Source organism: Melanerpes formicivorus, unplaced genomic scaffold (assembly GCF_026170545.1).
Source record: "Melanerpes formicivorus ecotype bairdi unplaced genomic scaffold, bMelFor1.0.p_v2 SCAF_19, whole genome shotgun sequence".
NCBI classification, from domain to species: Eukaryota; Metazoa; Chordata; class Aves; order Piciformes; family Picidae; genus Melanerpes; species Melanerpes formicivorus.
This window is the reverse complement of record NW_027142371.1, coordinates 1,637,252-1,663,627: the sequence shown is the minus strand read 5'-3', so window position 1 is coordinate 1,663,627 and position 26,376 is coordinate 1,637,252. Positions and strand designations below refer to the sequence as shown.

At 51.7% G+C, this 26,376-nt stretch overlaps 2 protein-coding genes across 2 annotated transcripts in view; both read right to left on the bottom strand.

Annotated features, from left to right (window-relative positions):
* Nucleotides 1-3,320: 3,320 nt before the first annotated feature.
* On the bottom strand, nt 3,321-11,933 carry DYNLRB1 (dynein light chain roadblock-type 1). The gene is made up of 4 exons (XM_068149765.1): nt 11,839-11,933; nt 8,162-8,237; nt 5,365-5,532; nt 3,321-3,861 (listed from the first exon to the last, which is right to left on the bottom strand). The coding sequence occupies exons 1-4, from the start codon at nt 11,839-11,841 to the stop codon at nt 3,818-3,820; spliced, it is 291 nt and encodes a 96-aa protein (XP_068005866.1). The 5' UTR covers nt 11,842-11,933; the 3' UTR covers nt 3,321-3,817.
* Nucleotides 11,934-17,393: 5,460 nt separating this feature from the next.
* The window catches only part of ITCH (itchy E3 ubiquitin protein ligase), an 87,205-nt gene continuing 78,222 nt past the window's right edge, over nt 17,394-26,376 (bottom strand). Inside the window, exons 20-24 of the mRNA XM_068149763.1 lie at nt 24,858-24,978; nt 22,713-22,817; nt 22,393-22,489; nt 21,619-21,691; nt 17,394-19,994 (exon numbers count right to left, since the gene is read on the bottom strand). Coding sequence (XP_068005864.1) covers nt 19,895-19,994; nt 21,619-21,691; nt 22,393-22,489; nt 22,713-22,817; nt 24,858-24,978 — 496 coding nt within the window. The 3' untranslated portion in view covers nt 17,394-19,894. The remainder of the gene's footprint in view (nt 19,995-21,618; nt 21,692-22,392; nt 22,490-22,712; nt 22,818-24,857; nt 24,979-26,376) is intronic.

Genomic DNA, 26,376 nt, shown 5'->3' with positions numbered 1-26,376 from the left:
GGAGTGCCAGGGGAGGGTGAGGTTGGAGATGAGGAAAACTTTCTTTGCTGCAAGCGCAGTCAGGGATTGGAACAGGCTGCCAGGGAGGTGATGGAGTCTCCATCCCTGGAGGTGTTAAAAAAAAAGGGGCACTTGGGGACATGGTCTGGTGGGCAGGGAGGTGTTGGGTTGCATGTGATGCTCTCAGAGGTCTTTCCCAACCTTTATGATTCTATGATCTGCCATTCCCAGGCTACCTCTCCCCTTTCCCAAATGATGGATGAGTCTGTTGTTTTCCCTCCTGCATTCAGAGCCACTGAATGTCTTAAAGACCACAGCACAACTAGGGCAGGCTATTTCTGGAGCTACTGGAAATGAATCAACAACTGCAAACAGAGTGTCACCACGTCACCCAGAACCAGAGCTAATATTGCTCCTGACTGTGCTGCAACCACAGCTGCAGCCTGCTGAAGCAGCCCTTGCTTGCTGGGAATTGGTGTGAAACAATGCTAAAGGATGGGTTAAAAAAGACAGGCAAGATGCAGCTGTTAAAAACCTGCTCCAGTTACTGGAAGTGTCACCAATTAAAAGAAAGAAATGTGTTTAACTACAAGCCAATTCTTTTCTCCCTGCAGAGTTTGCCCAAGAAAGGAAACCAGTACTCTGCATGGCTAACATCCTGGATCTTCCCTGCCTAAGCAGCAGCAGTAGTTAATTAAGCACAGAGTGGTAAGGAAAAGTGAACTCTGCAGACTCACATTGGTAATTAAGACACAGATGGAGATCTTCATGTCCAAGGTAGGTCCTTTCATCAGAAAATACACAAGGGAAGGCAGGACTGGTGAATGAGATCTGGCAGGCTGATCAAGTGTACAGCCTGAGTGCCCAGGCAAAGGGCTTGTATCATGGAATCATACAACTGTCAGGGTTGGAAGGGACCTCAAGGCTCAGCCAGCTCCAACCCCCCTGCCATGGACAGGGACACCTCACACTACAGCAGGTTGCTCACAGCCACATCCAGCCTGGCTGCAAACACCTCCAGGCATGAGGCTTCCACCACCTCCCTGGGCAACCTGTGCCAGTCTCTCACCACCCTCATGGGCAACAACTTCTTCCTAACATCCAAGCTGAATCTCCCCATTTCTAGTTTTGCTCCATGCCCCCCAGTCCTATCACTCCCTGACACCCTCAAAAGTCCCTCCCCAGCTTTCTTGTAGCCCCTTTCAGATCCTGGAAGGCCACAATTAGGTCTCCTCAGAGCCTTCTCCCCTCCAGACTGCACAACCCCAACTCCCTCAGTCTGTCCTCATAGGAGAGCAGCTCCAGCCCTCTGCTCATCATCATGGCCTTTCTCTGGACACCTTCCAGCATATCCAGATCCTTCCTGGAACAGGCGCTTCAGAACTGGACACAGTACTCCAGGTGGGGGTCTCACCAGATTCTCTGAAGGAATCCTGCCAAGCTGGCAGTGTATTTTTGTCAGCAGCAATGGTGGTGATACTCAGTCTCCAGCTGACAGGGCAGCACTGGTCAGAGCCCACTGAGCCTGCACACCCCAGCTGCCACAGCTTGTCCAGCAGGTGACACTGGTTCAGGCTGCAGCTCTAGCTCTGCTAACCCAAGACCAGCTTGCACTGGTGCAACCCTGCCAGGCTTTCATCCCCTAGAGCTGTAGCTATACATAACAAAAGCATTAAGGAGTACAGCACCATCAGCGCTCAGCAGGAGGCTGCAGTGAGGTGGGGGTTGGTCTTTTATCCCTACCATCAGGGGATAGAACAAGAAGACAAGGCCTGAAATTGTGCCAGGGGAGGGTTAGGTAGGAAAAATTTCTTTGTTGCAAGAGTGCTCAGGGAATAGAACAGGCTGCCCAGGGAGGTGGTGGAGTCACCGTGCCTGATGGTGTTCAAGATGTGCAGGCTAGACTCAGCTGCTCAAGGCCTCATCCGACCTGGCCTTGGGAGGAGGCATCCACAGCCTACCTGGGCAGCCTCTTCCAGAGTCTCATCACCCTCACACTACAGAACTTCTTCCTCAGCTCCAGTCTAACCCTGCTCTCCCTCAGCATTCCCCCTTGTCCTGTCTCAGACACCCTCAGGAAAAGTTCCTCTGCAGCCTTCCTGTAGGATCCCTTCTGGTATTGGCAGGCAGCTCTAAGGTCTCCCTAGAGTCTTCTCCAGGCTGAACACCCCCAGCTCCCTCAGCCTGTCCTCATAGCAGAGCTGCTCCAGCCCCTGGACCATCTGTGGCCTCCTCCAGACTCACTCCCACAGCTCTATGTCCTTCTTGTGCTGGTGACACCAGAACTGGAGGCAATATTGCAGGTGGGCTCTGAGCAGAACAGAATCGAGGGGTAGAATCCCCTCTCTTGCCCTGCTGACCACATTCCACACACACAGCTGCCTGCAGGGCTGCATGAGGGCACTGCTGGCTCAGGGGCAGCTTCTCAGCAACCAACACCCCCAAATTCACAGTCTCAAGCTGTGCCAGGGGAGGTTTAGACTCGAGGTGAGGAGGAAGTTCTTCACCGAGCGAGTCGTTTGTCATTGGAATGTGCTGCCCAGGGAGGTGGTTGAGTCACCATCCCTGGAGGTGTTCAAGAGGGGATTGGATGTGGCACTTGGTGCCATGGTCTAGTCATGGGGTCTGTGTTGATAGGTTGGACTCGATGATCCTCGAGGTCATTTCCAACCTTAGTGATACTGTGATCTTGCTCTTCAGGGCTACTCAACCCACTCTGCCCCCAGCCTGGATTTGGCCTGACCCAGGTGCAGGACCTTGCACTTTGACTTGTGAACCTCCTGCAGTTGGCACTGACCCTACTTTCTCAAGCCTGTCCAGATCCTTCTGGATGGACCCCTTCCCTCCAGTGAGTCTCCTGCACCACACAGCAGCACACTTGTATGAAACACAAAGAAGTGGTACAAAAACTCTCCAAGACATGGAGACCTCCCTGGAGGTGGGGAGAGTCAGGCTGGAGGTGAGGAGGAGGTTCTTCCCCATGAGAGTGGTGAAGCCCTGGAATGGGTTGTCCAGGGAGGTGGTTGAGGCCCTGTCCCTGGAGGTGTTTAAGGCCAGGCTGGATGAGGCTCTGGCCAGGCTGATCTAGTGTGGGGTGTCCCTGCCCATGGCAGGGGGGTTGGAACTAGATGATCCTTGTGGTCCCTTCCAACCCTGAATGATGCTATGAGGCAGAGTGCATTGCACAAGCACTCAGCTTAAATCCTTGTTGAGAGAAACCAACAGGTGAGTGAGATTAGGCCTAGGAAGCTGCTATCCTTTGAAGAAAACCTCAGTCATGAGAAAGCCTCCAGAAGGAAAACACATCAGGCAACAAGAGCCACTGCTGACACTTTTTAATTTGCTATGGTCAGACTTCTCCAAAGGAGCAGAGTGAGCCAGGACTAGAGGACAGGCCAGTTGGATAGTTACAGTCACTCCAAAGTACTAAAGTCTACCTCAAACAGTGGGGACAGAAGGGTGGGGACATGCCAAGGGTAACAGTTTGGTTTTCCATGCCATTGTGAAGAGCTCTGTTGTGTTCTCAGCTATTCAAACAATCTGCTGCATTGGTTTTTTTTCCTCAGCTGCCCAAGTCTACTTCCCCACCTGCTCCTCCCAGGGATTTGTAGTACACATACAAAAAGGAAACAAAACCAGAAGACACTTTTTTGGTGTGTTTGTAAACAACAAAACCACCTGCTTCTGCTTTTCCCAGAGGTTACTGAAGTGGCCCCAGCAGAGTTAACACTAAATGCTCTATTCTCTACCATTAAATTAAACAGTTGGGCAAAGGGGGGGAAAAGAAAAAACCAAGGATCAGACCAAGTCAATGTAATCATTCAGTTGGATTCTGGATGACAATCAGGAAGTAGTCTTTATCTGGAAGGAGAAAACAAAGAAGAATGATTCTTTCCTTGCTGATATTTGTTCAGAGCCACAGGGAAGTTCAGCTCATTGATAGCTTGGGGGAGATACAGTCCTGAACAATGGAATGGTCCAGGCTGGAAGGAACCTCCAAAGGTCATCCAGTCCAATCCCCTCTACAGCCAAGCAGGGATATCCCCAACTAGATCAGGTCGCCCAGAGCCCTGTTGAGCCTCACCTTGAATATCTCCAGGGATGGGACCCCAACCACCTCCCTGGGCAACCTGTTCTAGTGTTCCAGCACCCTCATGGTGCAGAACTTGTTCCTCACATCCAATCTAAATCTGCTCTGCTCTAGTTTGAAGCCATTGCCCCTGGTCCTGTCACTGCAGGCCTTTGCAGACAGTTCCTCCCCATCCTTCTTATAGCCCCCTTCAGGTGCTGGAAGGCTGCCTTCAGGTCCCCCCAGAGCCTTTTCCATGCTGAACACCCCCAGCTCCCTCAGCCTGTCCTCACAGCAGAGCTGCTCCAACCCCCTTGAGCATTTTCGTGGCCTCCTCTGGACCCTCTCCATCAGGTCCAGGTCCTTCCTCTACTGAGACATTCCTCCTCCAAGAGCCAAAGGCTTCCCATGTCACCCTGAGCTGAACTCTGTGCCTAGGAAGTAACATGTGATGTTACATGGCACATGTGATGCTGGAACCAAGCAGGAGGTGCCAGACAGTGATTCCCCTTGGCTCACAGGCTGGGCTGTCGACTTCCCTCATCACACAGGCAGACTGCTGGGCTGCAGTGGCTGTAGCTCCATTTTTCCCTGGAGCAACACTCACTTATCCTTCACATGGAGATCAGAGGCTGCCTCAGCATAAACCCCAGAGCCATTGACCAGTCCCTGTGGAGCAGACTGCAGCTGCAACTCCTTCATTGCCTCTCCACCAGCACAATTCCACCTTGGAGCCAGCGCAGCATCAAGGCACAAAGCTGAGCTCCTGCTACAGCAGTGGACTGTACTCATCTCACTGCTGCCTGTTCCACAACTGGGTGAAGTACTGAGGACAAAGAAAGGAGGCTGCTGCTGTATTCCACAGCTCAGGATTTCAGTGGCTCTGCTCTATTATCACTTTGCTCTGAACTAGACAAAGCTATTAAACTGTTCTATCACTTTGTGCCCAGCACTGGACTGAAATAGCTCTCAAAACTCCTTCCCAATACTCCTTCCCAGCTCCTGTAGTTTCACACTGAAACCCACAAAGCAGGAGGGGCTGCAGCAAGCTCTCAAACCACTAACACCTTCTGCTTTGATCAACATGAAATGAGGGAAGTGACTTCCCACTTTCAACCCTGAGAAAGCAAATTCAGGTCACCGATAAAAGCTTTCAACCCTGAAGCGAGAGAGCTTCTTGGAAAAGAGGATAACAATATGAAGAGGAGCAGCAGGCAAACTTTTCTCTCAGTCTGCCAGCATCAATCTCCCAAGGGAAGAGCTGTGCTGGAGCTCCTGCTGCCCCCCAGCCTCACCTGGTGCCACCATGATTTCGTTCTTCTTGGAGCGGATGCGCAGGAAGGTGAGGTCGTTCTGGGGGTCGATGTCTCGCACGGTGCTCCTCGCCTTCATGATGAAGCTGTGCATCAGGCCTGCATACTGAATGGTGGTGGAGTTGTCCATAGTGCTTTTGATGGGAATGCCTGCAAGGAGTGGCACAGCAAGGCTCAGGGCCACAGCAAGGCTCAGGGCCACAGCTCCTCAACCAGCTCTGTCTTGGCCATCGGAGAGTCCAACTGCGGTGGCTGTTTGGGTTGGTTAAGAATGGTTTGGGTTGGAAGGGACCTTAAAGCTCATCCAGTTCCAACCCCCTGCCATGGGCAGGGACACCTCCCACCAGCACAGCTGCTCAAAGTCTCATCCAGCCTGGCCTTAAACACACCCAGGGAGGTGGCATCCACAGCCTCCCTGGGTAACCTGTGCCAGTGTCTCCCCACCCTCACTCTCAGCAATTTCTCCCTCATCTCCAGTCTCAGTCTCCCCTCTCCCAGCTCAAAGCCATTGTCCCTTGTCCTGGCACTCCCAGCCCTTGTCCAGAGTCCTTCCCCAGCTCTCCTGGAGCCCCTTCAGGTACTGGCAGGCTGCTCTGAGGTTTCCCTGGAGCCTTCTCTTCTCCAGGCTGAACAGCCCCAACTCCCTCAGCTTGTCCCCACAGTGGAGGTGCTCCAGCTCTCTGATCATCTTCATGGCCTGTTTCACCTCAGCAGATGTTGCTGCTGCCTCAGGGTTTAGGAGTGTTGAAAGGCTTGAAAGAAGAACATGAACAGAGACCAGATATGGAAAGGCTAAGCCCTGGAGCCCCAGGTGTAGGTGGGAAGAACTGCTTACCTCTAGTAGCACCAGAGCCCTTTGGTTCATTTATAAGGTTTATAAAGAGAAATAAGCAACTACAAAAATAAACATCTGAGGGGGAGAGAGGAAATCCCAAGGTCTGAGGAAAGGCTCCTGACCCTCTCAGTTCAGTGATATGTGAGCAAGCTAGGCTGGGATCAGTGCTGATGATGGACATCAGCTGCTGCATCGCTGGGCTGCAAAGCTGAGGCTCCACTGCTTACCCACAAGAGCTGAGGCAGTCCTGAGAGGTCTCTGCTTCCATTTGTGTGCTCCAGCCCAGAGGACAGAGACAGTGCCACTGCCTGGCCAGAGCTTGTCCTCCCTTCAGACTTCTGCCACCTACCAGAGAGGTTTTCCCAGCCACCATTCAGCTCACGTCCCAGACCAATTCGGCAGGCAGCCACCCAAGACTGGCCTGGCAGAAAGATGCTGCAGGTGCAGCTCCAGGGAGTGCAGATTCAGCCTGGAGAGCACAATCCATTATTTGCTATCAGGGAACACAAGCTGCATCCCAGCAGGCAATGATCTGATCTTCAGCACACTCATGGAGGGCTACTGTCTGTCATCTTTTCTAAGGACTGTTTCTAGGAAACACTCAACTGAAATGGATAATCACAGAGTCTGGGGAAGCTGGGCTGCTCACAGTGTGTTTGGAGTGCTCAGAGCAAGTCTGGTCTGTTAGGCTCCTCAAGTGACTCCTCCTGAGTCTCAGGAGGCCACAAGCACAAGGCAGCTGCTATAAGCCACTCCAGTCTGCCAAGACAGCAGCATCCCGGAGAGGCACAGCAGCAAGACTTCAGATGTCAGGAGTGCCACTGGGAAGAGTCTCAGACACTGGCCTAACTCCAATATTTCTAAGCTTCAGCAATTTCTGTTACCTATTTCCTAAAACAATCAAGTGAGCCTGCAGAAAAGCAGCCATGGGAACCCAGTTACCCTTTGTAGCCTATTAGCTATCTGCTTGGGCTACAGGAAAACCTTTGCAACCAGCACAGCCAGTGGTGCTCACAGAATCAACCAGGCCTCAGAGGTCATCAAGTCCAACCTATCACCTAACCTCCTGACAGCTAAACCATGGCTCCAAGTGTCCCTTCCAATCCTTTCTTGAACACCTCCAGAGATGGTGACTCCACCACCTCCCTGGGCAGCACATCCCAATGGCAAGTTACTCTTTCTGTTGCTGGTTGCCTGGGAGAAGAGCCCAACCCCCACCTGGCTACAACCTCTCTTCAGGGAGTTGGAGGGAGCAAGAAGGTCTCCCCTGAGCCTCCTCTTCTCCAGGCTAAGCAACCCCAGCTCCCTCAGCCTCTCCTCACAGGACTGTGCTCCAGACCCCTCACCTGCCTCATTGCCCTTCTCCAGACACCTTCAAGTCTCCCAATGTCCTTCTTAAACTGAGGAGCCCAGAACTGGACACAGGACTCAAGGTGTGAACCAGTGCTGAGTACAGGGCAGAATGACCTCCCTGTTCCTGCTGGCCACACTCTTCCTGATGCAGGCCAGGATGCCCTTGGCCTTCTTGGCCACCTGGGCACACTGCTGGCTTCTGTTCAGCTGCTGTCAACCACTACCCCCAGGTCCCTCTCTGCCTGGCTGCTCTCAGCCACTCTGACCCCAGCCTGTAGCACTGCCTGGGGTTGTTGTGGCCAAAGTGCAGCCCCTGGCACTTGGACTTGTTGAATGCCATCCTGTTGGACTCTGCCCATCTGTCCAGCCTGGCAAGGTCCCTCTGCAGAGCTCTCCAACCCTCTAACAGATCAACTCCTGCCCCCAGCTTGGTGTCATCTGTAAGTTTACTGCTGATGGACTCAATCCCCTTGTCCAGATCATCAATACAGATAGTGAATAGGATCAGGCCCAACACTGATCCCTGGGGGACACCACTCCTGGTGAGTGCTTTGGCTGAGGTAGATCTCAGAAGAGGGGCTCACACAGTACCTTCAGAATTAACAACAATGATCCCTTGCACTCCCTTTTGGCTCTGGATTCGCTTCAGTGTTTCTTCCACCTCAGCCTGCAAACAAAGCACAAACCAGTAGAAGATTACAGCTGCTATTTGCCCTCCACCAAAGCTTTGCTATGGTGTGCCTGAAAGCAAAGGTGGGCAAAGATGATTCAAACAGCACCTAAGACATCATAGAATTCCAGAATGGTTTGCTTTGGACCCCAAAGCTCCTCCAGCTCCAACCCCCTGCCATGGGCAGGGACACCTCCCACCAGCCCAGCCTGATCAAGGCCTCATCCAGTCTGGCTTGAAACACCTCCTGGGAGGGGACATCCACAGCCTCCCAGGGCAACCTGTGCCAGTGTCTCCCCACCCTCACTGCAAAGAATGTCTTTATCACCTCCAGTCTCAGTTTCCCCTCTCCCAGCTCAAAGCCACTGTCCCTGGTCCTGGCACTCCCAGCCCCTGTCCAGAGCCCCTCCCCAGCTCTCCTGGAGCCCCTTCAGGTCCTGTACAGCAAATGTCTGTACTTTGGCATGATCTTTTCTGTACCTTTTGTTTCCCATCTCTCTTCACTCATTTTTTATTATCATCTTGTGGAAACTTGGAACTTCCTTCTACTCTTTCCCTCTGCTCTCCCCACCAACCCTCCTGCAACCAGTACTGCTGGATGCTGGCAGCTGGGAGACTGCTTACAGACTGCTACAGCTGAGGCGTCAGGAGCCATCATCTGTGTGTGGAAACAGATGGAGAAAAGGAGGAAAAGAAGCCTTGTAGGGGCAAGACTCCCTCTTCCCTTTTATCAGATGAGTGCTAGGAGTATCATAAAGAAGAAAGGCAAGGGGGACCCCAAGATGAAATGCTGTTTATTGATACCTGTGACCTGTGCTGATGCTATTGATTTATACCTGTGATCTGGGCTGGGATAGCTCCAAGGTTATCATCACCAACAATGATTTGCAGCTCCCAAAATCCACTTCAAAGAAATGATATGAGAAATACTATGAGAGATACTATGATACCCAGGAGATGGGGAGATTCAGGCTGGAGGTGAGGAGGAAGTTCTTCCCCATGAGAGTGGTGAAGCCCTGGAATGGGTTGTCCAGGGAGGTGGTTGGGGCCCTGTCCCTGGAGGTGTTTAAGGCCAGGCTGGATGAGGCTCTGGCCAGGCTGATCTAGTGTGGGGTGTCCCTGCCCATGGCAGGGGGGTTGGAACTGGATGATCCTTGTGGTCCCTTCCAACCCTGACTGATACTGTGATACTAAATAACCAAACAGGACAGAGAAAACCTGAAAGCTAAGGCAGTGGGTCCCTTTGCCTTCTCTATTAAAATAACCATCCCAGATCCTCCCACACAACTTCCACTGCTCAAGGCACCCATCAGAATTTCATTACAGGTGCTGTAAGAGGGTCACAAAAACTCAAGCACCTGAGCTGTTTCCCACAGCTGGTTGCAGGGTTGGCAGTTTTGATTGCCATGAAAGGCAGGCAGCCATGCAGCACCTCTCACACCCTGCTGGGCAGTGCCAGAGGAGCGGGCCAGGGCCGAGGGAATCGCCTGAGCTCAGGGAAGGTCACACCTGCATGGGGTACTTGGCCAAGACAACTTCCTCTTAGGCTTGGTGAGGGACCTCCCTCTTTGCTTCCATCCTGCAGCAAATGAGCTCAGCCATGTGTCAGCTGGGAAGAGGACTTGCCCCAGGAGAACAGCATGGCTGCCAGCAAGCCTTCTGCTGAGTGCTGCCAGTGTGAGCAGCCTGGGGCCACACCAGCTGCGGCTGGTTGAAGGGCTGGCACCACACCTGGCCTTCATGAAGCCTTTTCCAGCATGGAGAGAGTGAGTCTTTCCAACAAAGCACTTAGTTATTCCTGAATGCTGGACTCTTTTCAACTGGGAAACATGGGAAGTGAGCCAATCAACCACAGGGTGTACGAATGCAAGAGGGACAATGGTGGCAAACAAAACCTGAAACAATGCATTGACTTCTTACCAGCAGCAGCTAAGTCCTGATTAATTCATTATTATTCCTTCACTGGACCTTAGCAAACCTGCTAGGAGGCAAAGAAACATCCACACAAAACACCACCAGTTTCTAATCCCTGTGATGAAGTACCAGCTAATCTACCTCACCAGGTGGTGTGAGCTGCTCTGCTCACTGCTGCTGGGCTGGGAAGCTCTGGCTCCCTCTGTTCTCACTCCCTGACACACACACACTCCTGTACCACTTCACACACACCAGCTCTGGCTCCACAAGCCAATTCAACTCAGCACCCCAGCAGAGCTAGCACCAGAGAAAAAGCACACATTCAACTCCTGAAACAAAAGAAAGGGCTCAGTAACTACAAGAGAGAGTACACAGAGGAGGAAATCAGAGAGCCACAGAATGGTTTGGGTGGAAAGGGACCTCAAAGATCATCCAGTTCCAACCCCCTGCCATGGGCAGGGACACCTCCCACCAGCACAGCTGCTCAAAGTCTCATCCAGCCTGGCCTTCAACACACCCAGGGAGGTGGCATCCACAGCCTCCCTGGGCAACCTGTGCCAGTGTCTCCCCAACCTCACTCTCAATAATTTCTCCCTCATCTCCACTCTCAGTCTCCCCTCTTCCAGCTCAAAGCCACTGTCCCTGGTCCTGGCACTCCCAGACCTTGTCCAAAGTCCCTCCCCAGCTCTCCTGGAGCCCCTTCAGGTACTGGGAGGCTGCTCTGAGGTCTCCCTGGAGCCTTCTCTTCTCCAGGCTGAACAGCCCCAACTCTCCCAGGCTGTCCAAGATGCAGCCTGGAAAAGGAGAATGAATGCTGCCCCATCACCTATTTGCTCTTAGAGACCTTTACTGTGCATACAACAGCAGCCATAATCTCCCTGTGCCCCCCTAGAAAGCCTTCACTCCCACCTTCACCTAGCAGTTCTGTCTCATCAGAGCGGATCAGTTCCCATCTCCAGCTTAGCTCCCTCTTCACTTATTCCTGCTTTGATCCCCACTTCATGAGCGTGCAGCAGCCAAGGAGAGAGGTGAACAGGGCACGATCAGAGCAACGGCCGCCAGGCTCCGCAGACCGTCAAGCAGCCGGTTGTCTTGAAACACCTTCCCCACCACCGCCCCAAGCGCTTGCAGGACCGCCGAGGTTCTCCTCCACAGGGATGCTCAGCCCATGGCGTGTCCGTGCCCGGCAGGCTCAAGGGACCGACTCCCGGTCCCACCGCAACCACCCCGGGCCGGGCTCAGCGTCCCGGGGAAGGCTCCGGACGAGCCGCCCGCCTCAGACAGCGGCCAGCGAGCACCTCCCGGCCGAGCACCGGCAGCATCACAGCCACGCCCAGGCGTCCCTGGCACCGGAGCCCAACCCAGCCAGCCGGGGCTGCGGGGAAACCGCGAGACGGCCCACAGCCGCCCACAGCCGCCCCTGGCTTTGCTCGGCGCAGGACACGGGCCACAGCGGGGCTGCCTCTCCGGCCCGGGAGATCGCAGGACCTCGCCTCGCCCTGCGCCGGCTGCAGGAGGCGGAGCGCACCGGCTCCCGCACCGGAGCCCCCCGCGGCCGAGCGGCAGAGGCGGCGTCTCCGCGGTCGGCATAGAGCCAGGCCCCACCGTGCCCCGCGGGGCAGCGACAGCCGGGCCCCGACCCCGCCGGGCCCCGACCCCGCCGGCCCCCCTCAGCCTCACCCACCATGGTGAGCCGCCGCCGCCTCTCGCCCCGTCACGGCTCCGCGCGCCTGCGCCCCGCTCCGCACAGGGCGGGGAGCGGCCTGCGCCGGAAGCACTTCTGCCGCCCCGGAAGTGCCTCTCCCGCGGCGGCGGCGCGCGCGCGGGCCCTGCGCTCTGCCCCGCCTCGGGCAGCGCCCGCCCCGCCTCGGGCAGCGCTCTGCCTGCCTCGGGCAGCGCCCGCCCCGCCTCGGGCAGCGCCCGCCCCGCCGAACTGGCGGATCCGGCGCTCTCGGTTAACCCGCACGAAGTAAAGGCGGCGGAGGGCGCTGAGCCCTGCGGCAGAGACGCCTCAGCTGCTGCTGAAGCCCCGAGACGAGGAGAGGCGCTGGGCAGAGCCTTGGCATCCTGGCGCCAAACCCCAAACCTGCTGCGAGGACTGGCAATAAGGAGTCACAGCCGCAAGCAGCTTCTGCCCCTGCGAGCAGAAGAAAGGGTAAATGCTCAGCTGGCCGCTGGAAAGGCTGGTGGGGCCCTGCAGGCAGAACACCATGCTCAGGAACTGTCTCTAGCACGGCCCTGTACAGCCACAGAAATAGCACTTGGTACCTCGCCCTTTCCATCTGCAATCCATTCCTTGCTTGAACTGAATGTTGCTTCTTCCAGCATTGCAACCCTGCAAGCAGAAGACTGACGTTCAGCAACTGCCCAGCTCCTCCCAACAGCTGGAAGATATTTGTTAGATAAAAAGTAGAAATATTAGAATAGAATAAACCAGGTTGGAAGAGACCTTCAAGACATCAAGTCCAACCTATCATCTAGCACCACCTAATCAACTAACCCATGGCACCAAGCACCCCATCAAGTCTCCTCCTGAACACCTCCAGGGATGGTGACTCCACCACCTCCCCAGGCAGCCCATTCCAATGGGCAATCACTCTCTCTGTGTAAAACTTCCTCCTGACCTCCACCTGAACCTCCCCTGGCACAGCCTGAGACTGTGTCCTCTTGTTCTGATGGTGGGTGCCTGGGAGAAGAGAACAACCTCTGCCTGTCTACAACCTCCCTTCAGGTAGTTGTAGACAGCAATAAGGTCACCCCTGAGTCTCCTCCAGGCTAAGCAACCCCAGCTCCCTCAGCCTCTCCTCACAGGGCTGTGTTCCAAACCCCTCCCCAGCCTCCTTGCCCTTCTCTGGACACCTTCCAGCAAGTCAACCTCCTTCCTAAACTGAGGGGCCCAGAACTGGACACAGGACTCAAGGTGTGGCCTAACCAGTGCAGTGTACAGGGGCAGAATGACCTCCCTGCTCCTGCTGGCCACACTGATCCTGATGCAGGCCAGGATGCCATTGGCCCTCCTGGCTGCCTGGGCACACTGCAGGCTCATGTTCAGCCTACCACTGACCAGCACCCCCAGGCCCCTCTCTGCCTGGTCTCTCTCCAGCCACTCTTGACCCTCTTGCACTACAGTAGTGTTGGATCAGTTGAGTGGACACAGGATCAGGCCTCTTCAGAGATCAGGAACAAATCCTTAAGGATCCATGAGATAATGGCTTCCCCCCACCCCCCCAGTGGATATTTACAACTCTGCAACCTAATCAAAGTTCAGTGTCTGTTATCACTTCAGCAATTAGCTTTAAAGCTGGCTACAGAAAGTCATTTTACCATAATCTGATTCAACTTCTAGTCCAGCCACTGATAGAACTTGGTGAACACATCACAGCTGCCACCAGCAAGGTTTTGTCTAAACAAGCACTTCCATGTGGGAAACCATGCCTGCTTTCCTTGTTGTGCCCCTACACACTTCCTATGCTCCTACCAAGTGGTTGGTTCTGTCTTCCACATGCTGTAAACTTCCTCCACTGAAGTTCTCCCAGAAGCTTCTTGCTCATCCATGCAGGTCTCCTGTGCTCAATTTCTTATTCCTAGGGATGCACCAACCTGGAGCGTGAGGGAAACAGTGCTTGGAAGAAGGCAGCACGGAAGGCTTGCTGCTCCTAACAGAACTGTGCTAGCTCAGCCTGTGTGGATGTGGGGGAAAGTAAGCAGAGGGAGAATCTAGTGGGAAGCTCTGCAGCAAGTAGGATTGTCCTCAGTGGGAGGGAGTCAGTTTAGGGAACAGTTAAACAAATTACACATAAAAAAAGTTCAAGAGAGCTGATGGGATGCACCCATGAGCACTGAGGGAGCTGGCCACAGTCACTGTAAAACCCATCCCAATTGTCTTTGAAAGGTCATGGTGGTCAGAAGATATCAGGAGCTATGTAACTACCACTTCCCTTCAAGGAGGAAGATCAGAGAACTACAAAGCTCTCATGAGACTGACCAGCCTTCTTCCCCTCCTTACCCTTGTACAGAACATCAAGCTTGCAGAGGCACACCTCACTGCTCTTATCACTACAATAGCAGTACCAGAAAATCTCCAAGCTGTGCCTCTTGCAGAACCTTTCTCCAGACCATTTCCCTCAGACTACCACTGCTAACAGAGCAGCAGCCTCCCTTGGGCTCCTTGGGGCTGCATGCCCAGACACCTGAGCACTGCAGTACAGCAATGGTTTCAGCTGCAGTTTCTAACCAGCCACCAAGGCAGCTGTGCCTGAATCACAGAATACAGCTGGGTGGAAGAGACCTCCAAGCTCATCCAGTCCAGCCCTCAACCATGTCCCAGAGTGCCAGGTCTACCTTAAACACCCCCAGGGATGGTGACTCCAGCTGTTTCAATCTTAAAGAACCCTTTTAAGTGAAGAAACATTTCCTAGCCTCCAGCCTGAACCTCCCCTGGGGCAGCTTGGAACCATTGCCTCTGCTCCTTGCCACAAAGGAGAAGAGGCTGCCCCCTCCTCACCCCAACCTCCCTTCATGGAGTTGTAGAGAGCAATGAGGTTTCCCTCAGCCTCCTCTTCTCCAGCCTGAACACCCACAGCTCCCTCAGCCCCTCCTCTAGCCCAGGGGCTCCAGGCCCTTCTCCAGCCTCAATGCCCTTCTCTGGACAGACTCCAGCCCCTCAATATCCTTCCTGGAGTGTGTGGCCCAGAGCTGAACACAGCACTCGAAGTGTGGCCTCCCCAGGGCTGAGCACAGGGGGTTGGTCACCTCCTGTCCCTGCTGGCCACAGCATTGCTAGTACAAGCCAGGATGCCATTGGCCTTCTTAGCCACCTGGGCACACTGCTGACTGTCAACCAACACTGCCAAGCTCCTCTTCAAGTTGTAGCTTTCCAACCACACATCCCCAGGTCTGTAGCTTATCATGGGACTGTTGTGACCCAGGGGGAGGAGCTGGCACTTGGCCTTGTTGAACTTCATACCCTGTGAGTTTCCAATGCAATCAAACTCATGGAATCAGAGAATTGTTTGGGTTCTCAGAAACCAGATTTGCTGCAGAGCCTCCCAGTGTTCACCCCCACTGTTAACACTTTGCAGAACTGCCAAATGTCCTCCTGCAGACACACCTTTTCTGATGAAAGTGTCCACTCCCTTCTCCTGCACCCTTCCCATCAAAGAAGCCTTCACAGAACATGGTGTGAGGAAGAGGAAGATTCTACTGAGATCCAGGTCCTTTTGGAATCACAGAAGAGCTTCAGCTGGAAAAGCCCTCTGAGATCATCAGCTCCAGCCATCAACCCACCACCATGGCCACAGGTTTCTGGAACACCTCCAGGATGGGGACTCCACCACCTCCCTGGGCAGCCTGTGCCAATCCCTGACCACTCTTGCAGCAAAGAAAGTTCTCCTCATCTCCAGTCTAACCCTCAAGTCTGATTTCAGTCCTGGAAACACTGGGGATTTGAAGCAGGACTCAGGGTAAGACAAAACAAATGAACCTGGGAAGAGCTCTCCCTGGGTTCTCAGAAACTAGAAGAGAATGGTTTGCTGCAGAGCCTCCCAGTGTTCACCCCCACTGTTAACACTTTGCAGAACTGCCAAATGTCCTCCTGCAGACACACCTTTTCTGATGAAAGTGTCCACTCCCCTCTCCTGCACCCTTCCCATCAAAGAAGCCTTCACAGAACAGAGGAAGATTCTACTGAGATCCAGGTCCTTTTGGAATCACAGAAGAGCTTCAGCTGGAAAAGCCCTCTGAGGTCATCAGCTCCACCACCATGGCCAGCAAACCATGTCCCCAAGTGCCATGGCCATAGGTTTCTCATACACCTCCAGGGATGGGGACTCCACCACCTCCCTGGGCAGCCTGTGCCAATCCCTGACCACTCTTGGCAGAAGTCGGGAAAGAAACCTTCCCGAAGAGCTCTGCTAGAAAGACAACTTCAGAGAGGCTAACTCCTCCATTCCCCCTGGAAAAAAAACCACCCCCCACAAAGAGCAGGCAGAAGAACAACACAGAGATTACCAGCTCTTGAAGTAGTTTATAAAAGTGTTTGCCTTGCTGAGATCCTGTTACAGTTACCTGAGTAGTGGAAGTTACAATGCAAGGAAATGTCAACAGAGACTTTCAGTACAGCAGTTTACAATCCAGTGCTGCTGATCCCAGTTTACACACACAACTTCACTACAGCACACACACACACACAGAGCCATCCTTGAAGGAAAAGACACCAGTAAAAAAAGGGGGCTGGAGATACCAATGGAACAGAGAGAGTTGAGATTACACAGCCAGTGCAGCATGGAATAAAAGCACAAACTAAAAACCCCAAAAGAATTAGACCTGTTGGGTTCCCCCCCCTCCACTTTGCTCCTTTCCTTTTGCCACAAGCAACTGGATTAAACCCCCCCCCCTCAAAAAATAATAATCCCAACTTCCACAGCAGGTTGGCTGAGGACATGAATGTCATTAGGAGAAGGACATTTCCTGAGCTCTCCAGAATAAGGCTTTGTTAATTCTTAGATCAGCAGCTCAGCAATTTGCTCATCTCATAAGGCCAAAAAAAAACCAACCCCCAATAAATAAAATCCTAAAAGAAAAGTTGTTTGGATAGTTGAAAATCAGGGATTAGTTGAGAGTGGGACATGAATAGGCTTGTGACATAGAATTGTTAGGGTTGGAAGAGACCTCAAGGCTCATCCAGTTCCAACCCCCCTGCCATGGGGCAGGGACACCTCACCCTAGATCCTGCTGGGGATTTGTGCAGCTCAGGTTGGAAGTCACAGGGTGGGGGGGCAAACGTATTAACCTCTGCTGAAAAACAATGTTACTCCTAAGGCCAATTGCTAAACCCTGACAGCTGGGATCCTAGATGCTGGCAGCTCATCCACATCTTCACCAGATCCCCATGTAAAGAAGAGCAAAGTGCACCAATGGTTTCTATTAATTCCTTTTTATTTCTACACGACATGCTGTAAAAAAAAAGAAGACTTGGAACAGATTTGCTAGCTGACAGAGGGCTAAGGAACCTCACCCTCTGCCTTCACAACCACTGCCAATTCAACAAAGCCATTTGGGAAGAGTTTGGGCCAAATCCAAAGTTTCCCAGATTATTCCTCCTCCCCTCCCTCCTCTCTCCCCCCCTCCCCCCCTCCCCCATTTCCAATGAATTCTTTCTTTGTAATATTTTCAAACCAGATCTGGTGCTTTGGGATATCCAGCCCCCTTTTCTTCCCCCCCCCCCCCCCCCATCCCCTTCCCCTCCATCCTAATACAGCAGGAGAGACACAGAAACATGCCATTTAAATTAAAAGAGAAGAGAAAAACAAAAAAAATAAGGATGGAAGAAGTGGAATCCTGGACTGCAAAAAATATATACAAGCATTTTACCTTTTTTTTTTGTTGCTGTTGTTTGTTTCCACTTTTTCTTGTGTTGGTTTTTTCTTTAATCCTGAACTAAACATTTCAACCATAAAAATATTAAAGAGCCACACCCTATAGAACTAGGGCTAAGGCTATTTCAATTATAACTATTCTTTTCTCTTTAAAAATATAGGGCTGAAAGCCTTCTGGGTGGTATTTATACACGGAGCAGTGTTCCTACAGGGTTTCCTACGTGAATCAGAAAGCAGTTATGCAGAACACACACACGGACTATGCTTTTGTTTGTTTGTTTCCAGAGCTTACCTCTTTGCATTCTCTTGCTTAATTTAAATCTCTCTTTGTAAATATGTTAAGGGAACTACTACTCTTTCACTGCAAGAATTCATAGAAACAGGAAGTATTTATAAGGCTTTTTGTTGTTTTCCCCCTCTGGTGTTTTGTTTTCCTCCTCGTGAGCGGCAGGCTGGAAGGAAGCCATCGAACGGTTTGAGGCTGGCAGGTTTTCCTCTCAGCGAAGCCATGAAGTCAGGTTAGTTCTCACCGTCGGTGCAGCAGTAAGAGGGTGGTTGCTACACCGTCAGCAACTCCTTTCCATGCCTGTCTTAAGAGTGTGCACGTGGAAAGAGCTGGTCACACTGAAGTCTAACCATGCTGCCTTCCAAGAAGCTCCTATCACTTTTGGTATGACCTCAAAAACTCTTGAAAGCAGTTAAAGACTCTGTTTTGGTGATTCTCAGGCCTGAATCTGGTTTTTTTCCAACCCTCCCCTGCCTCTTACAGTCTAGACAGAAGGGACAGCAAGTAAGAAATATCCTTTTCAAGCCTGGAAGCTCAGTTGTACAGTTTCTCACTGTCCTTTTTCAGCTCCCTTAACTAGAAGCCACTTACAAACAGCTCCTGGCCCAAGGCTCTGAGCTGCAGTTATGCTTTAGGTATGTGCTACATGCTACTTCAAGTGTCACCTCTCTCACTATGGCTAACAGCTCATCTCATTGAAGTTTGTTTTCCTCCCTTCAGACAAGGGAAAGAGCTGACCATGCCCAGAAAGTGCATTCAGTCTAGAGGAGCAGTAAAATGCAAAATGTGTTACTGTAAACCAGAAGAGAATTGATTCTAAAATGAAGTAAAAATGGTCTTAATCCAACAGGAACTCACTACAAAAGTTACTTAGCTACAAGCAGCTTAGGATGAATTAGCTTAGAAACCTTCCCCTAAAACTTTAGTTTCAGTCTTTACAGAACTCCTTACTGATGCTCCAGCTGTTACCCACAGCTGGAATCGGTGTCTGAGCTCTCTAATCCTCAGAGCCTCAGCCAGTATTGCCTCTCAGCAACCAAAGCCACCAAGTCTCATCATTTTGTCTGAATCCAGTTGGTTTTTGTACCTCTTTCCTGAGAGCCCAAGAAAAGTCTTCAAAGCAAAGTGACTGCAACATGTAAGAACAGTAACACTGAGCAGGTCCACTGCCACTGCTGACGAGGAACACCGGCCTGGAACCCAGGAACCCCACTGGAGTCAGTGCCATCCCAGCTGGCCTTGGCTTTTGCAGAACAAGTGAAGTACCACAGTGTTAGTATTGATGTCAAGGTTACATATGTGACACAGGGAAGAAAGCTCAGAACTCTTCTGAGGGCACACAGCAGTGTTCCAGTAACTTTGGGCAGGGGTATTTGTTTTGCTGAAATCAGCAGGACTGGGGGTAAAAAAGGAAGAAACACAACCCCAAAGCAAACAAAGCAAAGCTATGCCCTGGATTTGTGCCACAGTTTGACATCCCCTTAGCAGCAGCTTGAGTCCAGCTGGCATGTGAGCAGACTCTGGGTGGGGGAACAGAAAACAAAGACAACAAACCAACAGTCTGGCCACACTTGAGTCAGTAAAAAGAGCTTACAGAATGGGTTTGCTCACAGTCTCGAGAGGATGGTTACAAGCTGGCTGGACTAACTCTGCTGCAAAGAGGCTTAGGATGCTGCTGCAGCATTGCAGCTACCAATGAACTTCCCAGTGCATCAGTAGCAAAAAATGCTACTAAAAAGGAAAGACAAAACTATTGTTAAAAACCTGTCAGTCATTAAAGGACACATTCTAATTAATGAATGGTACAACGAAGCAGAGCCCAAAGCTGTATTAAACCTCTACACAGGTCGGAATAAGTCATCTGTAGCCACATCTGATTGCTCATTTGATTTCTGAAAAGTGCTCAGTAGGAATCCAGAGTTAATTTGGAGACAACCTCAGGATTACATCCATTCACTTACACATTAGTACTGTTAAATAAATCCAAGTCAAGTCTACTTTACAACGACGTGTGCAACAAGCAGGAGTGAAGAACGCGCGTCGCGTTGAGCTCGCGTTCTTCGAGGTGCAAATTCCAGCTACTCTTGCCCAAATCCTTCTGTTTCCTCAATTGCAAACAGCAGCTTCTCCTTCAGCTGCTCATAATTCTTGTAGGGTGGAAGGTCTAAGCGATTGAAACTGCAAAGAAAGAGAAGAGTTTAGTAGTGGAAGTTAATGAAATCATCGCGGAAAATCCTGTGGGCGATTCAACTTTCTTTAGCTGTGGAGCTGGATACCTGGATCCGTGGCCTGGTGAAAAGCTGACTGCTGACAGAGATCTATAGATTTCTGAGAGCAGAAGGGTGAAAAGCTGACTGCTGACAGAGATCTATAGATTTCCAAGGGCAGAGGTTCGAGTTCAAGAGCTTGAACAGTGCTCTTGAACTCCAGAAACGCAGGGTGCTTGGTGAGCAGTAGCACCTCCCTGTGCTCCTTGCCTAACTAGAGTCAGCATTCCCATGTGAAGTGCTAGGTGTGGATGGTTTTACTACCCACAGATAGACCTGAATAGAAGCTGCCTTTTCCCTAGGTCATTGGTATCAAGGCAGAGGGGAGGGAGAGCCACAACCTGTGCATGCTGCTGCTGCTAACTTCACATTTTCAGTACTACACAAATCCATGGAATTCACAGATGGCATCAGGTTGGAAGGGACCTTCAAAGGTCATCTTGTCCAAATCCCCTGAAGTCTGCAGGGACATCTCCAACTGGATCAGGTTGCCCAGGGCCACATGAAGTCTGATCTTGAATGACTCCAGGGATAGGGCCTCAGCCACATTCCTGGGCAACCTGTTCCAGTGTTTCACCACCCTCACAGTGCAGAACTTCCTCCTGATGTCCAACCTAAATCTCCCTTGCTCCACCTTCAAACCATTGCCCCTTGTCCTCTCACCACAGGCTCTTCTGAACAGTCCCTCCCCAGCTCTCCTGTAGGTCCCCTTCACATATTGAAATGTAGCTCTAAGGTCTTCCTAGAGCCTACTCTTCTCCAGGCTGAAAGGCCCCAATTCTTTCAGCCTTCATAAGAGAGGTGCTCCAGCCTTCTGATCATCTTTGTGGCCTCCTCTGACCTTCTCCAGCAGATCCATGTCTCTTGCGCTGGTGACCGCAGAGCTGGACACAGCAGCCCAGGTGGGGTCTCAGCAGAGCAGAGGGGCAGGATCCCCTCTCTCCATCTCTGGCCATGCTGCTTTTGATGCAGCCCAGGTGGCCATTGGCCTTCTCTGCTGCCAGTGCCCATTCCTGGCTCCTGTCCAGCTTACATCCACCAGCACTCCCAAGAGCTTCTCTGTAGGGCTGCTCTCAATCTCATCACCCCCAGCCTGGATTGATGTCAAAGATAACCCTGACCCAGCTGCAGAACCTTGAACTTTCCCTTACTGAACCTCATGAGATTCTCCTCAGCCAGCTCTCCAGTCTGTCCAGGTCCCTCTGGATGCCAGCCTGTCCTACAGTCTTAGCCTCATCACCCAGCTTGGTGTCATCTGCAAGCTTGCTGGGGGTGCCTCAATCTCATTGTCTGTAGCACTGATGAAGAGGCGGGGACAACAGTCGTCCCAGTCCAGACCCTTGAGGGACACCACTTGTCCCCCAGCTCCATCTGCACATCAAATCAATGGAATCTACTCCATGCCACAATAGTCTTTCATAAGTTCAACTAATTCTTGGCAGTGAAGTGTATTGGCATAACTTGGTGGCTGCTTTCCAACAGTCTCCAGTAGATTGCTGTTAGCAGAGGCAATGCTCTGACCTGTGCATACTCACCAGGTATGACTTCTAGGCAACCAGTTTTCCTTTCCAACTTTTTCAATACAGAATTTTTGGGGTCCATTGCTCCCTGTAACAAATTCAAATGAACAAGACATAGGTCTAGCTACACAAAGGGTGAAGCATTCCCCTCCAGCTCTTTTTCCATCATAACTCAAGCATACACAAGGCTTACAGAACAGTATTCATTATACAATTCATGTACAGTGTCCATAAACATATCACAGAAACACAGAGTGCTAGGGGTTGGAAGGGACCTCTGGAGGTCCACTCCAAGCCCCCTGCCAGAGCAGGGTCACCCAGGGCAGGTCACACAGGAACACATCCAGGTGGGGCTTGAAAGCCTCCAGAGGAGACTCCACAACCTTCCCTGGGCAGCCTGCTTCAGGGCTCCAGCACCCTCACAGCAAAGAACTTTCTCCTCATGCTGAGGGGGAACCTCCTGGGTTCCAGTTTGTCTCCACTGCCCCTTGTCCTGTGCCAGGACACTGCTGAGGAAAGCCTGGCCCCTTCCTATCACCACCCTTCAGCTATTTGTAACCATTGGTCAGATCCCCTCTCAGCTTTCTCTTCTCCAGAGTAAACAGCCCCAGGGCTCTCAGCCTTTCCCTATCAAACAGATGTTCCAGTCCCTTCATCATCCTCACAGCCTCCATTGGACACACTGCAGTATATCCCTGTCCCTCTTGACCTGGGGAGCCCAGCACTGGACACAATACCCCAGATGTATATAACACAACTTGGTGCATTAGTGAGGCTGGCAATGCATACCCATGAGGTCAGCAAATCCTCCCACTGGCAATCTGCATGTTCCAGTAACAAACTGCAGGAGTCTCATTCTCTTCTCATTGTCTATTTCTTTGACAAACTGAAAAACAGGAATTGAAATCAACATTTAGGTCTAGATTTGATGTTCAGACCTTATCACCATTTACAGCCACAGATCAAGGAACCACAGGGCTGTCAGGAGCAGGTGGATGGCAGTGACACTCTCCTTACACAGCTGGTCAGTGCTTTTGACTATTGTCTACCAAGCTGTAGCTGTGCTCTGTAGCTTCTGTTGATCTGAGAAGAAAACTAAGTCTACAAACCTGCCAGAACCACACAATCTGTCTGCTGGTCCTGGTGTAGTGCCTGTAGATGGTGTGCCTCTGCCAGTCATTCAGGTCAATCTCTTGCATTCCACACAGAAGCACCTTCAGGGAAGGAAAAGAGAACTAAAGGTGAGCACAAGTCAGGACTTTCCTTCTAGGACTTCCCACAGCATAAACTGCAGCCACACTCAGAAGCATCTGCAAGGGCAGTTCATGGAATCATAGAAAGGCTTAGACTGGAAGGTAGCTAAGAGATCATCTACTCCTGCCATAGGCAGGGACACCTCTCAACTAGACTCAGCTGCTCAAGGCCTCACCCAGCCTGGCATCTAACACCCCCAGGGAGGAGGCACCCACAACCTCCCTGGGCAACCTGTTCCAGTGTCTCACCACCCTGGTACTGAAGAACTTCTTCCTCAGCTCCAGTCTAACCCTGCTCTCCCTCAGCTTTAAACCATTCCCTCTTGTCCTGTCTCTAGACACCCTCATGAAAAGTCTCTCTGCAGCCCTCTTGTAGGATCCCTTCAGGTATTGGAAGGCAGCTCTCAGGTCCCCCTGAAGCCTTCTCTTCTTCAGGCTGAACACCCCCAGCTCCCTCAGCCTGGCCTCACAGCAGAGGTGCTCAAACCCTTTGATTACCCTTGTGGCCTCCTCTGGACTCACCCCAACAAGAGTTCTTGGGTTTAATTTGAAACCTTACCCAAACCTTCTACAAGGAACAAGGAGAGCTTATGAAGGGCATACAGAGAAGCCACAAAACAGAAAGCATTCCTGTCATGAAATAAAAGGAGCAATTGCTTGTGTTTAGACACTCAAGGCAGGAACAATTCCTCACTGCCCAGCCATACAATTCTCTGTTAGGGAAATCATCTTTTGGGTTTGTATTTTTCTTTTTAAATCTAATAGATGCCTCAGAAAGTTTAATATTGAGAGACCAAAGCCATCTAGAACCTGGTGCAGTGATCACCCATTGCCTGTCTGGTTTTCTCTCTTTTCTGGCAAGTCAGCCATTATTTGAACACAGGCAAATTGCTAAGGAATACAAAAGCAACCTGATCATTTTCCCCTGGCAGAACAGCAGCATTCCAGTACCTGAGGAAAGCTAGGAAGGGACCCTTTACAAGGGCTAGTAGTGATAGGATGAGGGGGAATGGATTAAAGCTTGAGGAGGGGAGCTTCAGACTGGACATTAGGAAGAAATTCATTCTTGACAGTGAGGGTGGTGAGACTCTGGAATAGGTTGCCCAGGGAGGTTGTAGATGGCCCCTCCCTGGGGATTTTTAAGGCCAGGCTGGATGAGACCTTGAGCAACCTGGGATGGTGGGAGGTTGGAACTATGGCAGGGGTTGGAACTACAAAATCATGAAATGCTCTGGGTTGGAAAGGACCTCCAAAGGCCATCCAATCCCCCTGCAGTCAGCAGGGACATCCTCAACTAGATCAGGTTGCCCAGAGCCCTGTCCAGCCTCACCTTGAATATATCCAGGGATGGAGCCTCAACCACTTCCCTGGGCAACCTGTTCCAGTGTTCCACCACCACAAAGAACTTGTTCCTAACATCCAATCTAAATCTGCTCTGCTCTAGTTTGAAGCCATTGCCCCTGGTCCTGTCCCTCCAGGTCTTTGCAAACAGTCTCTCTCCATCCTTCTTGTAGCTCTCTCCAGGTACTGGAAAGTTGCTAGTAGTCTCCCTGGAGCCTTCTCCTCTCCATGCTGAACACCCCCCAGCTCCCTCAGCCTGTCCTCATAGCAGAGGTGCTCCAACCCCCTGATCATTTTTGTGGCCCTCCTCTGGACCCTCTCCATCAGATCCAGGTCGTTCCTGTGTTGAGGGCTCCAGAGCTGGATGCAGTACTGCAGGTGAGGTCTCACCAGAGCAGAAACTAGAGGATTTTTGAGGTCCCTTCCAACCCAAATCAATTCTGTGAGTCTATGAATCATGGCCTTTAGAAACATGATAGTAGGCTGCAATGAGGAAAGGTGAAGGTGAACACAGGAACCAAATACCACTCCATGAAGTTTCCCTCACATGCTCTGTAAAACAGAGTTGTCAGCCACGGTGAGTTCTGCTCTCCAGACAAGAATGACTGCAGGTTTTCTGTGTATCCACCTGGATCTAGCAATAACCAAACAATCTTTTACCTCCAGTTCCTTAGCATCAAAATACTGCAAATACTGTTGTGGCAGAATTTCATTGAAGCCTTCAAAGAAAGCCTGTGTCTGCTCCTCAACACCTCGGGAAAGTCTCCATTCTGCTACTAGCCTGTAGAAGAAGATACAGAGAGATGATTCAAATGACCTGGGCTGAACCAAGCCCACAGCTTTGTTAGCTTGGTTTTGGGTGAACTGCAAAACAAGTTAAAATATGGAAAAAAAATAAATGGAGAATCCAGAAGGTTCTGGGGATAGAGCAGTGTGCAACTTTATTGGACTGTTAGGAAGTTCTTCACAGAGAGAATTGTTAGCCTTTGGAATGTTCAAGTGCCATGGGCTGCACTTTGGCCACAACAACCCCAGGCAGTGCTACAGGCTGGGGACAGAGTGGCTGAGAGCAGCCAGGCAGAGAGGGACCTGGGGGTAGTGGTGGACAGCAGCTGAACAGGAACCAGCAGTGTGCACAGGTGGCCAGGAAAGCCAATGGTATCCTGGCCTGCATCAGGAAGCGTGTGGCCAGCAGGAGCAGGGAAGTCATTGTGCCCTGTGCTCAGCACTGGTTAGGCCACACCTTGAGTCCTGTGTCCAGTTCTGGGCCCCTCAGTTTAAGAAGGACATTGAGAAACTTGAAGGTGTCCAGAGAAGGGCAATGAGGCTGGGGAGGGGTCTGGAGCACAGCCCTGTGAGGAGAGGCTGAGGGAGCTGGGGTTGCTTAGCCTGGAGAAGAGGAGGCTCAGGGGAGACCTTCTTGCTCTCTACAACTCCCTGAAGGGAGGTTGTAGCCAGGTGGGGGTTGGTCTCTTCTCCCAGGCACCCAGCAGCAGAACAAGAGGACACAGTCTCAAGCTGCACCAGGGGAGGTTTAGGCTGGAGGTGAGGAGAAAGTCCTTCCCAGCAAGAGGAATTGGCCATTGGGATGTGCTGCCCAGGGAGGTGGTGGAGTCCCCATCCCTGGAGGTGTTGAAGAGGGGATTGGATGTGGCACTTGGAGCCATGGTTTAGTTGTCAGGAGGTCTGTGGTGACAGGTTGGACTTGCTGATCTCTGAGGTCTCTTCCAACCTTATTGATTCTATGAAATGGCTTGCAGAGATAGGATGAGGGCAATGGTTTGAAACTGGAGCAGGGGAGGTTTTGGTTGGACATCAGGAGGAAGTTCTGCACAATGAGGGTGGTGGAACACTGGAACAGGCTGCTCAGGGATGTGGTTGAGGTTGCATCAAGAACACTGTGGCCAGCAGGAGCAGGGAGGTCATTCTGCCCCTGTACACTGCACTGGTTAGGCCACACCTCGAGTACTGTGTCCAGTTCTGGGCCCCTCAGTTTAGGAAGGAGGTTGACTTGCTGGAACGAGTCCAGAGAAGAGCAACAAAGTTGGTGAGGGTTTTGGAACACAGCCCTATGAGGAGAGGCTGAGGGAGCTGGGGCTGCTTAGCCTGGAGAAGAGGAGACTTAGGGGTGACCTTATCACTCTCTACAACTACCTGAAGGGAGGTTGTAGACAGGCTG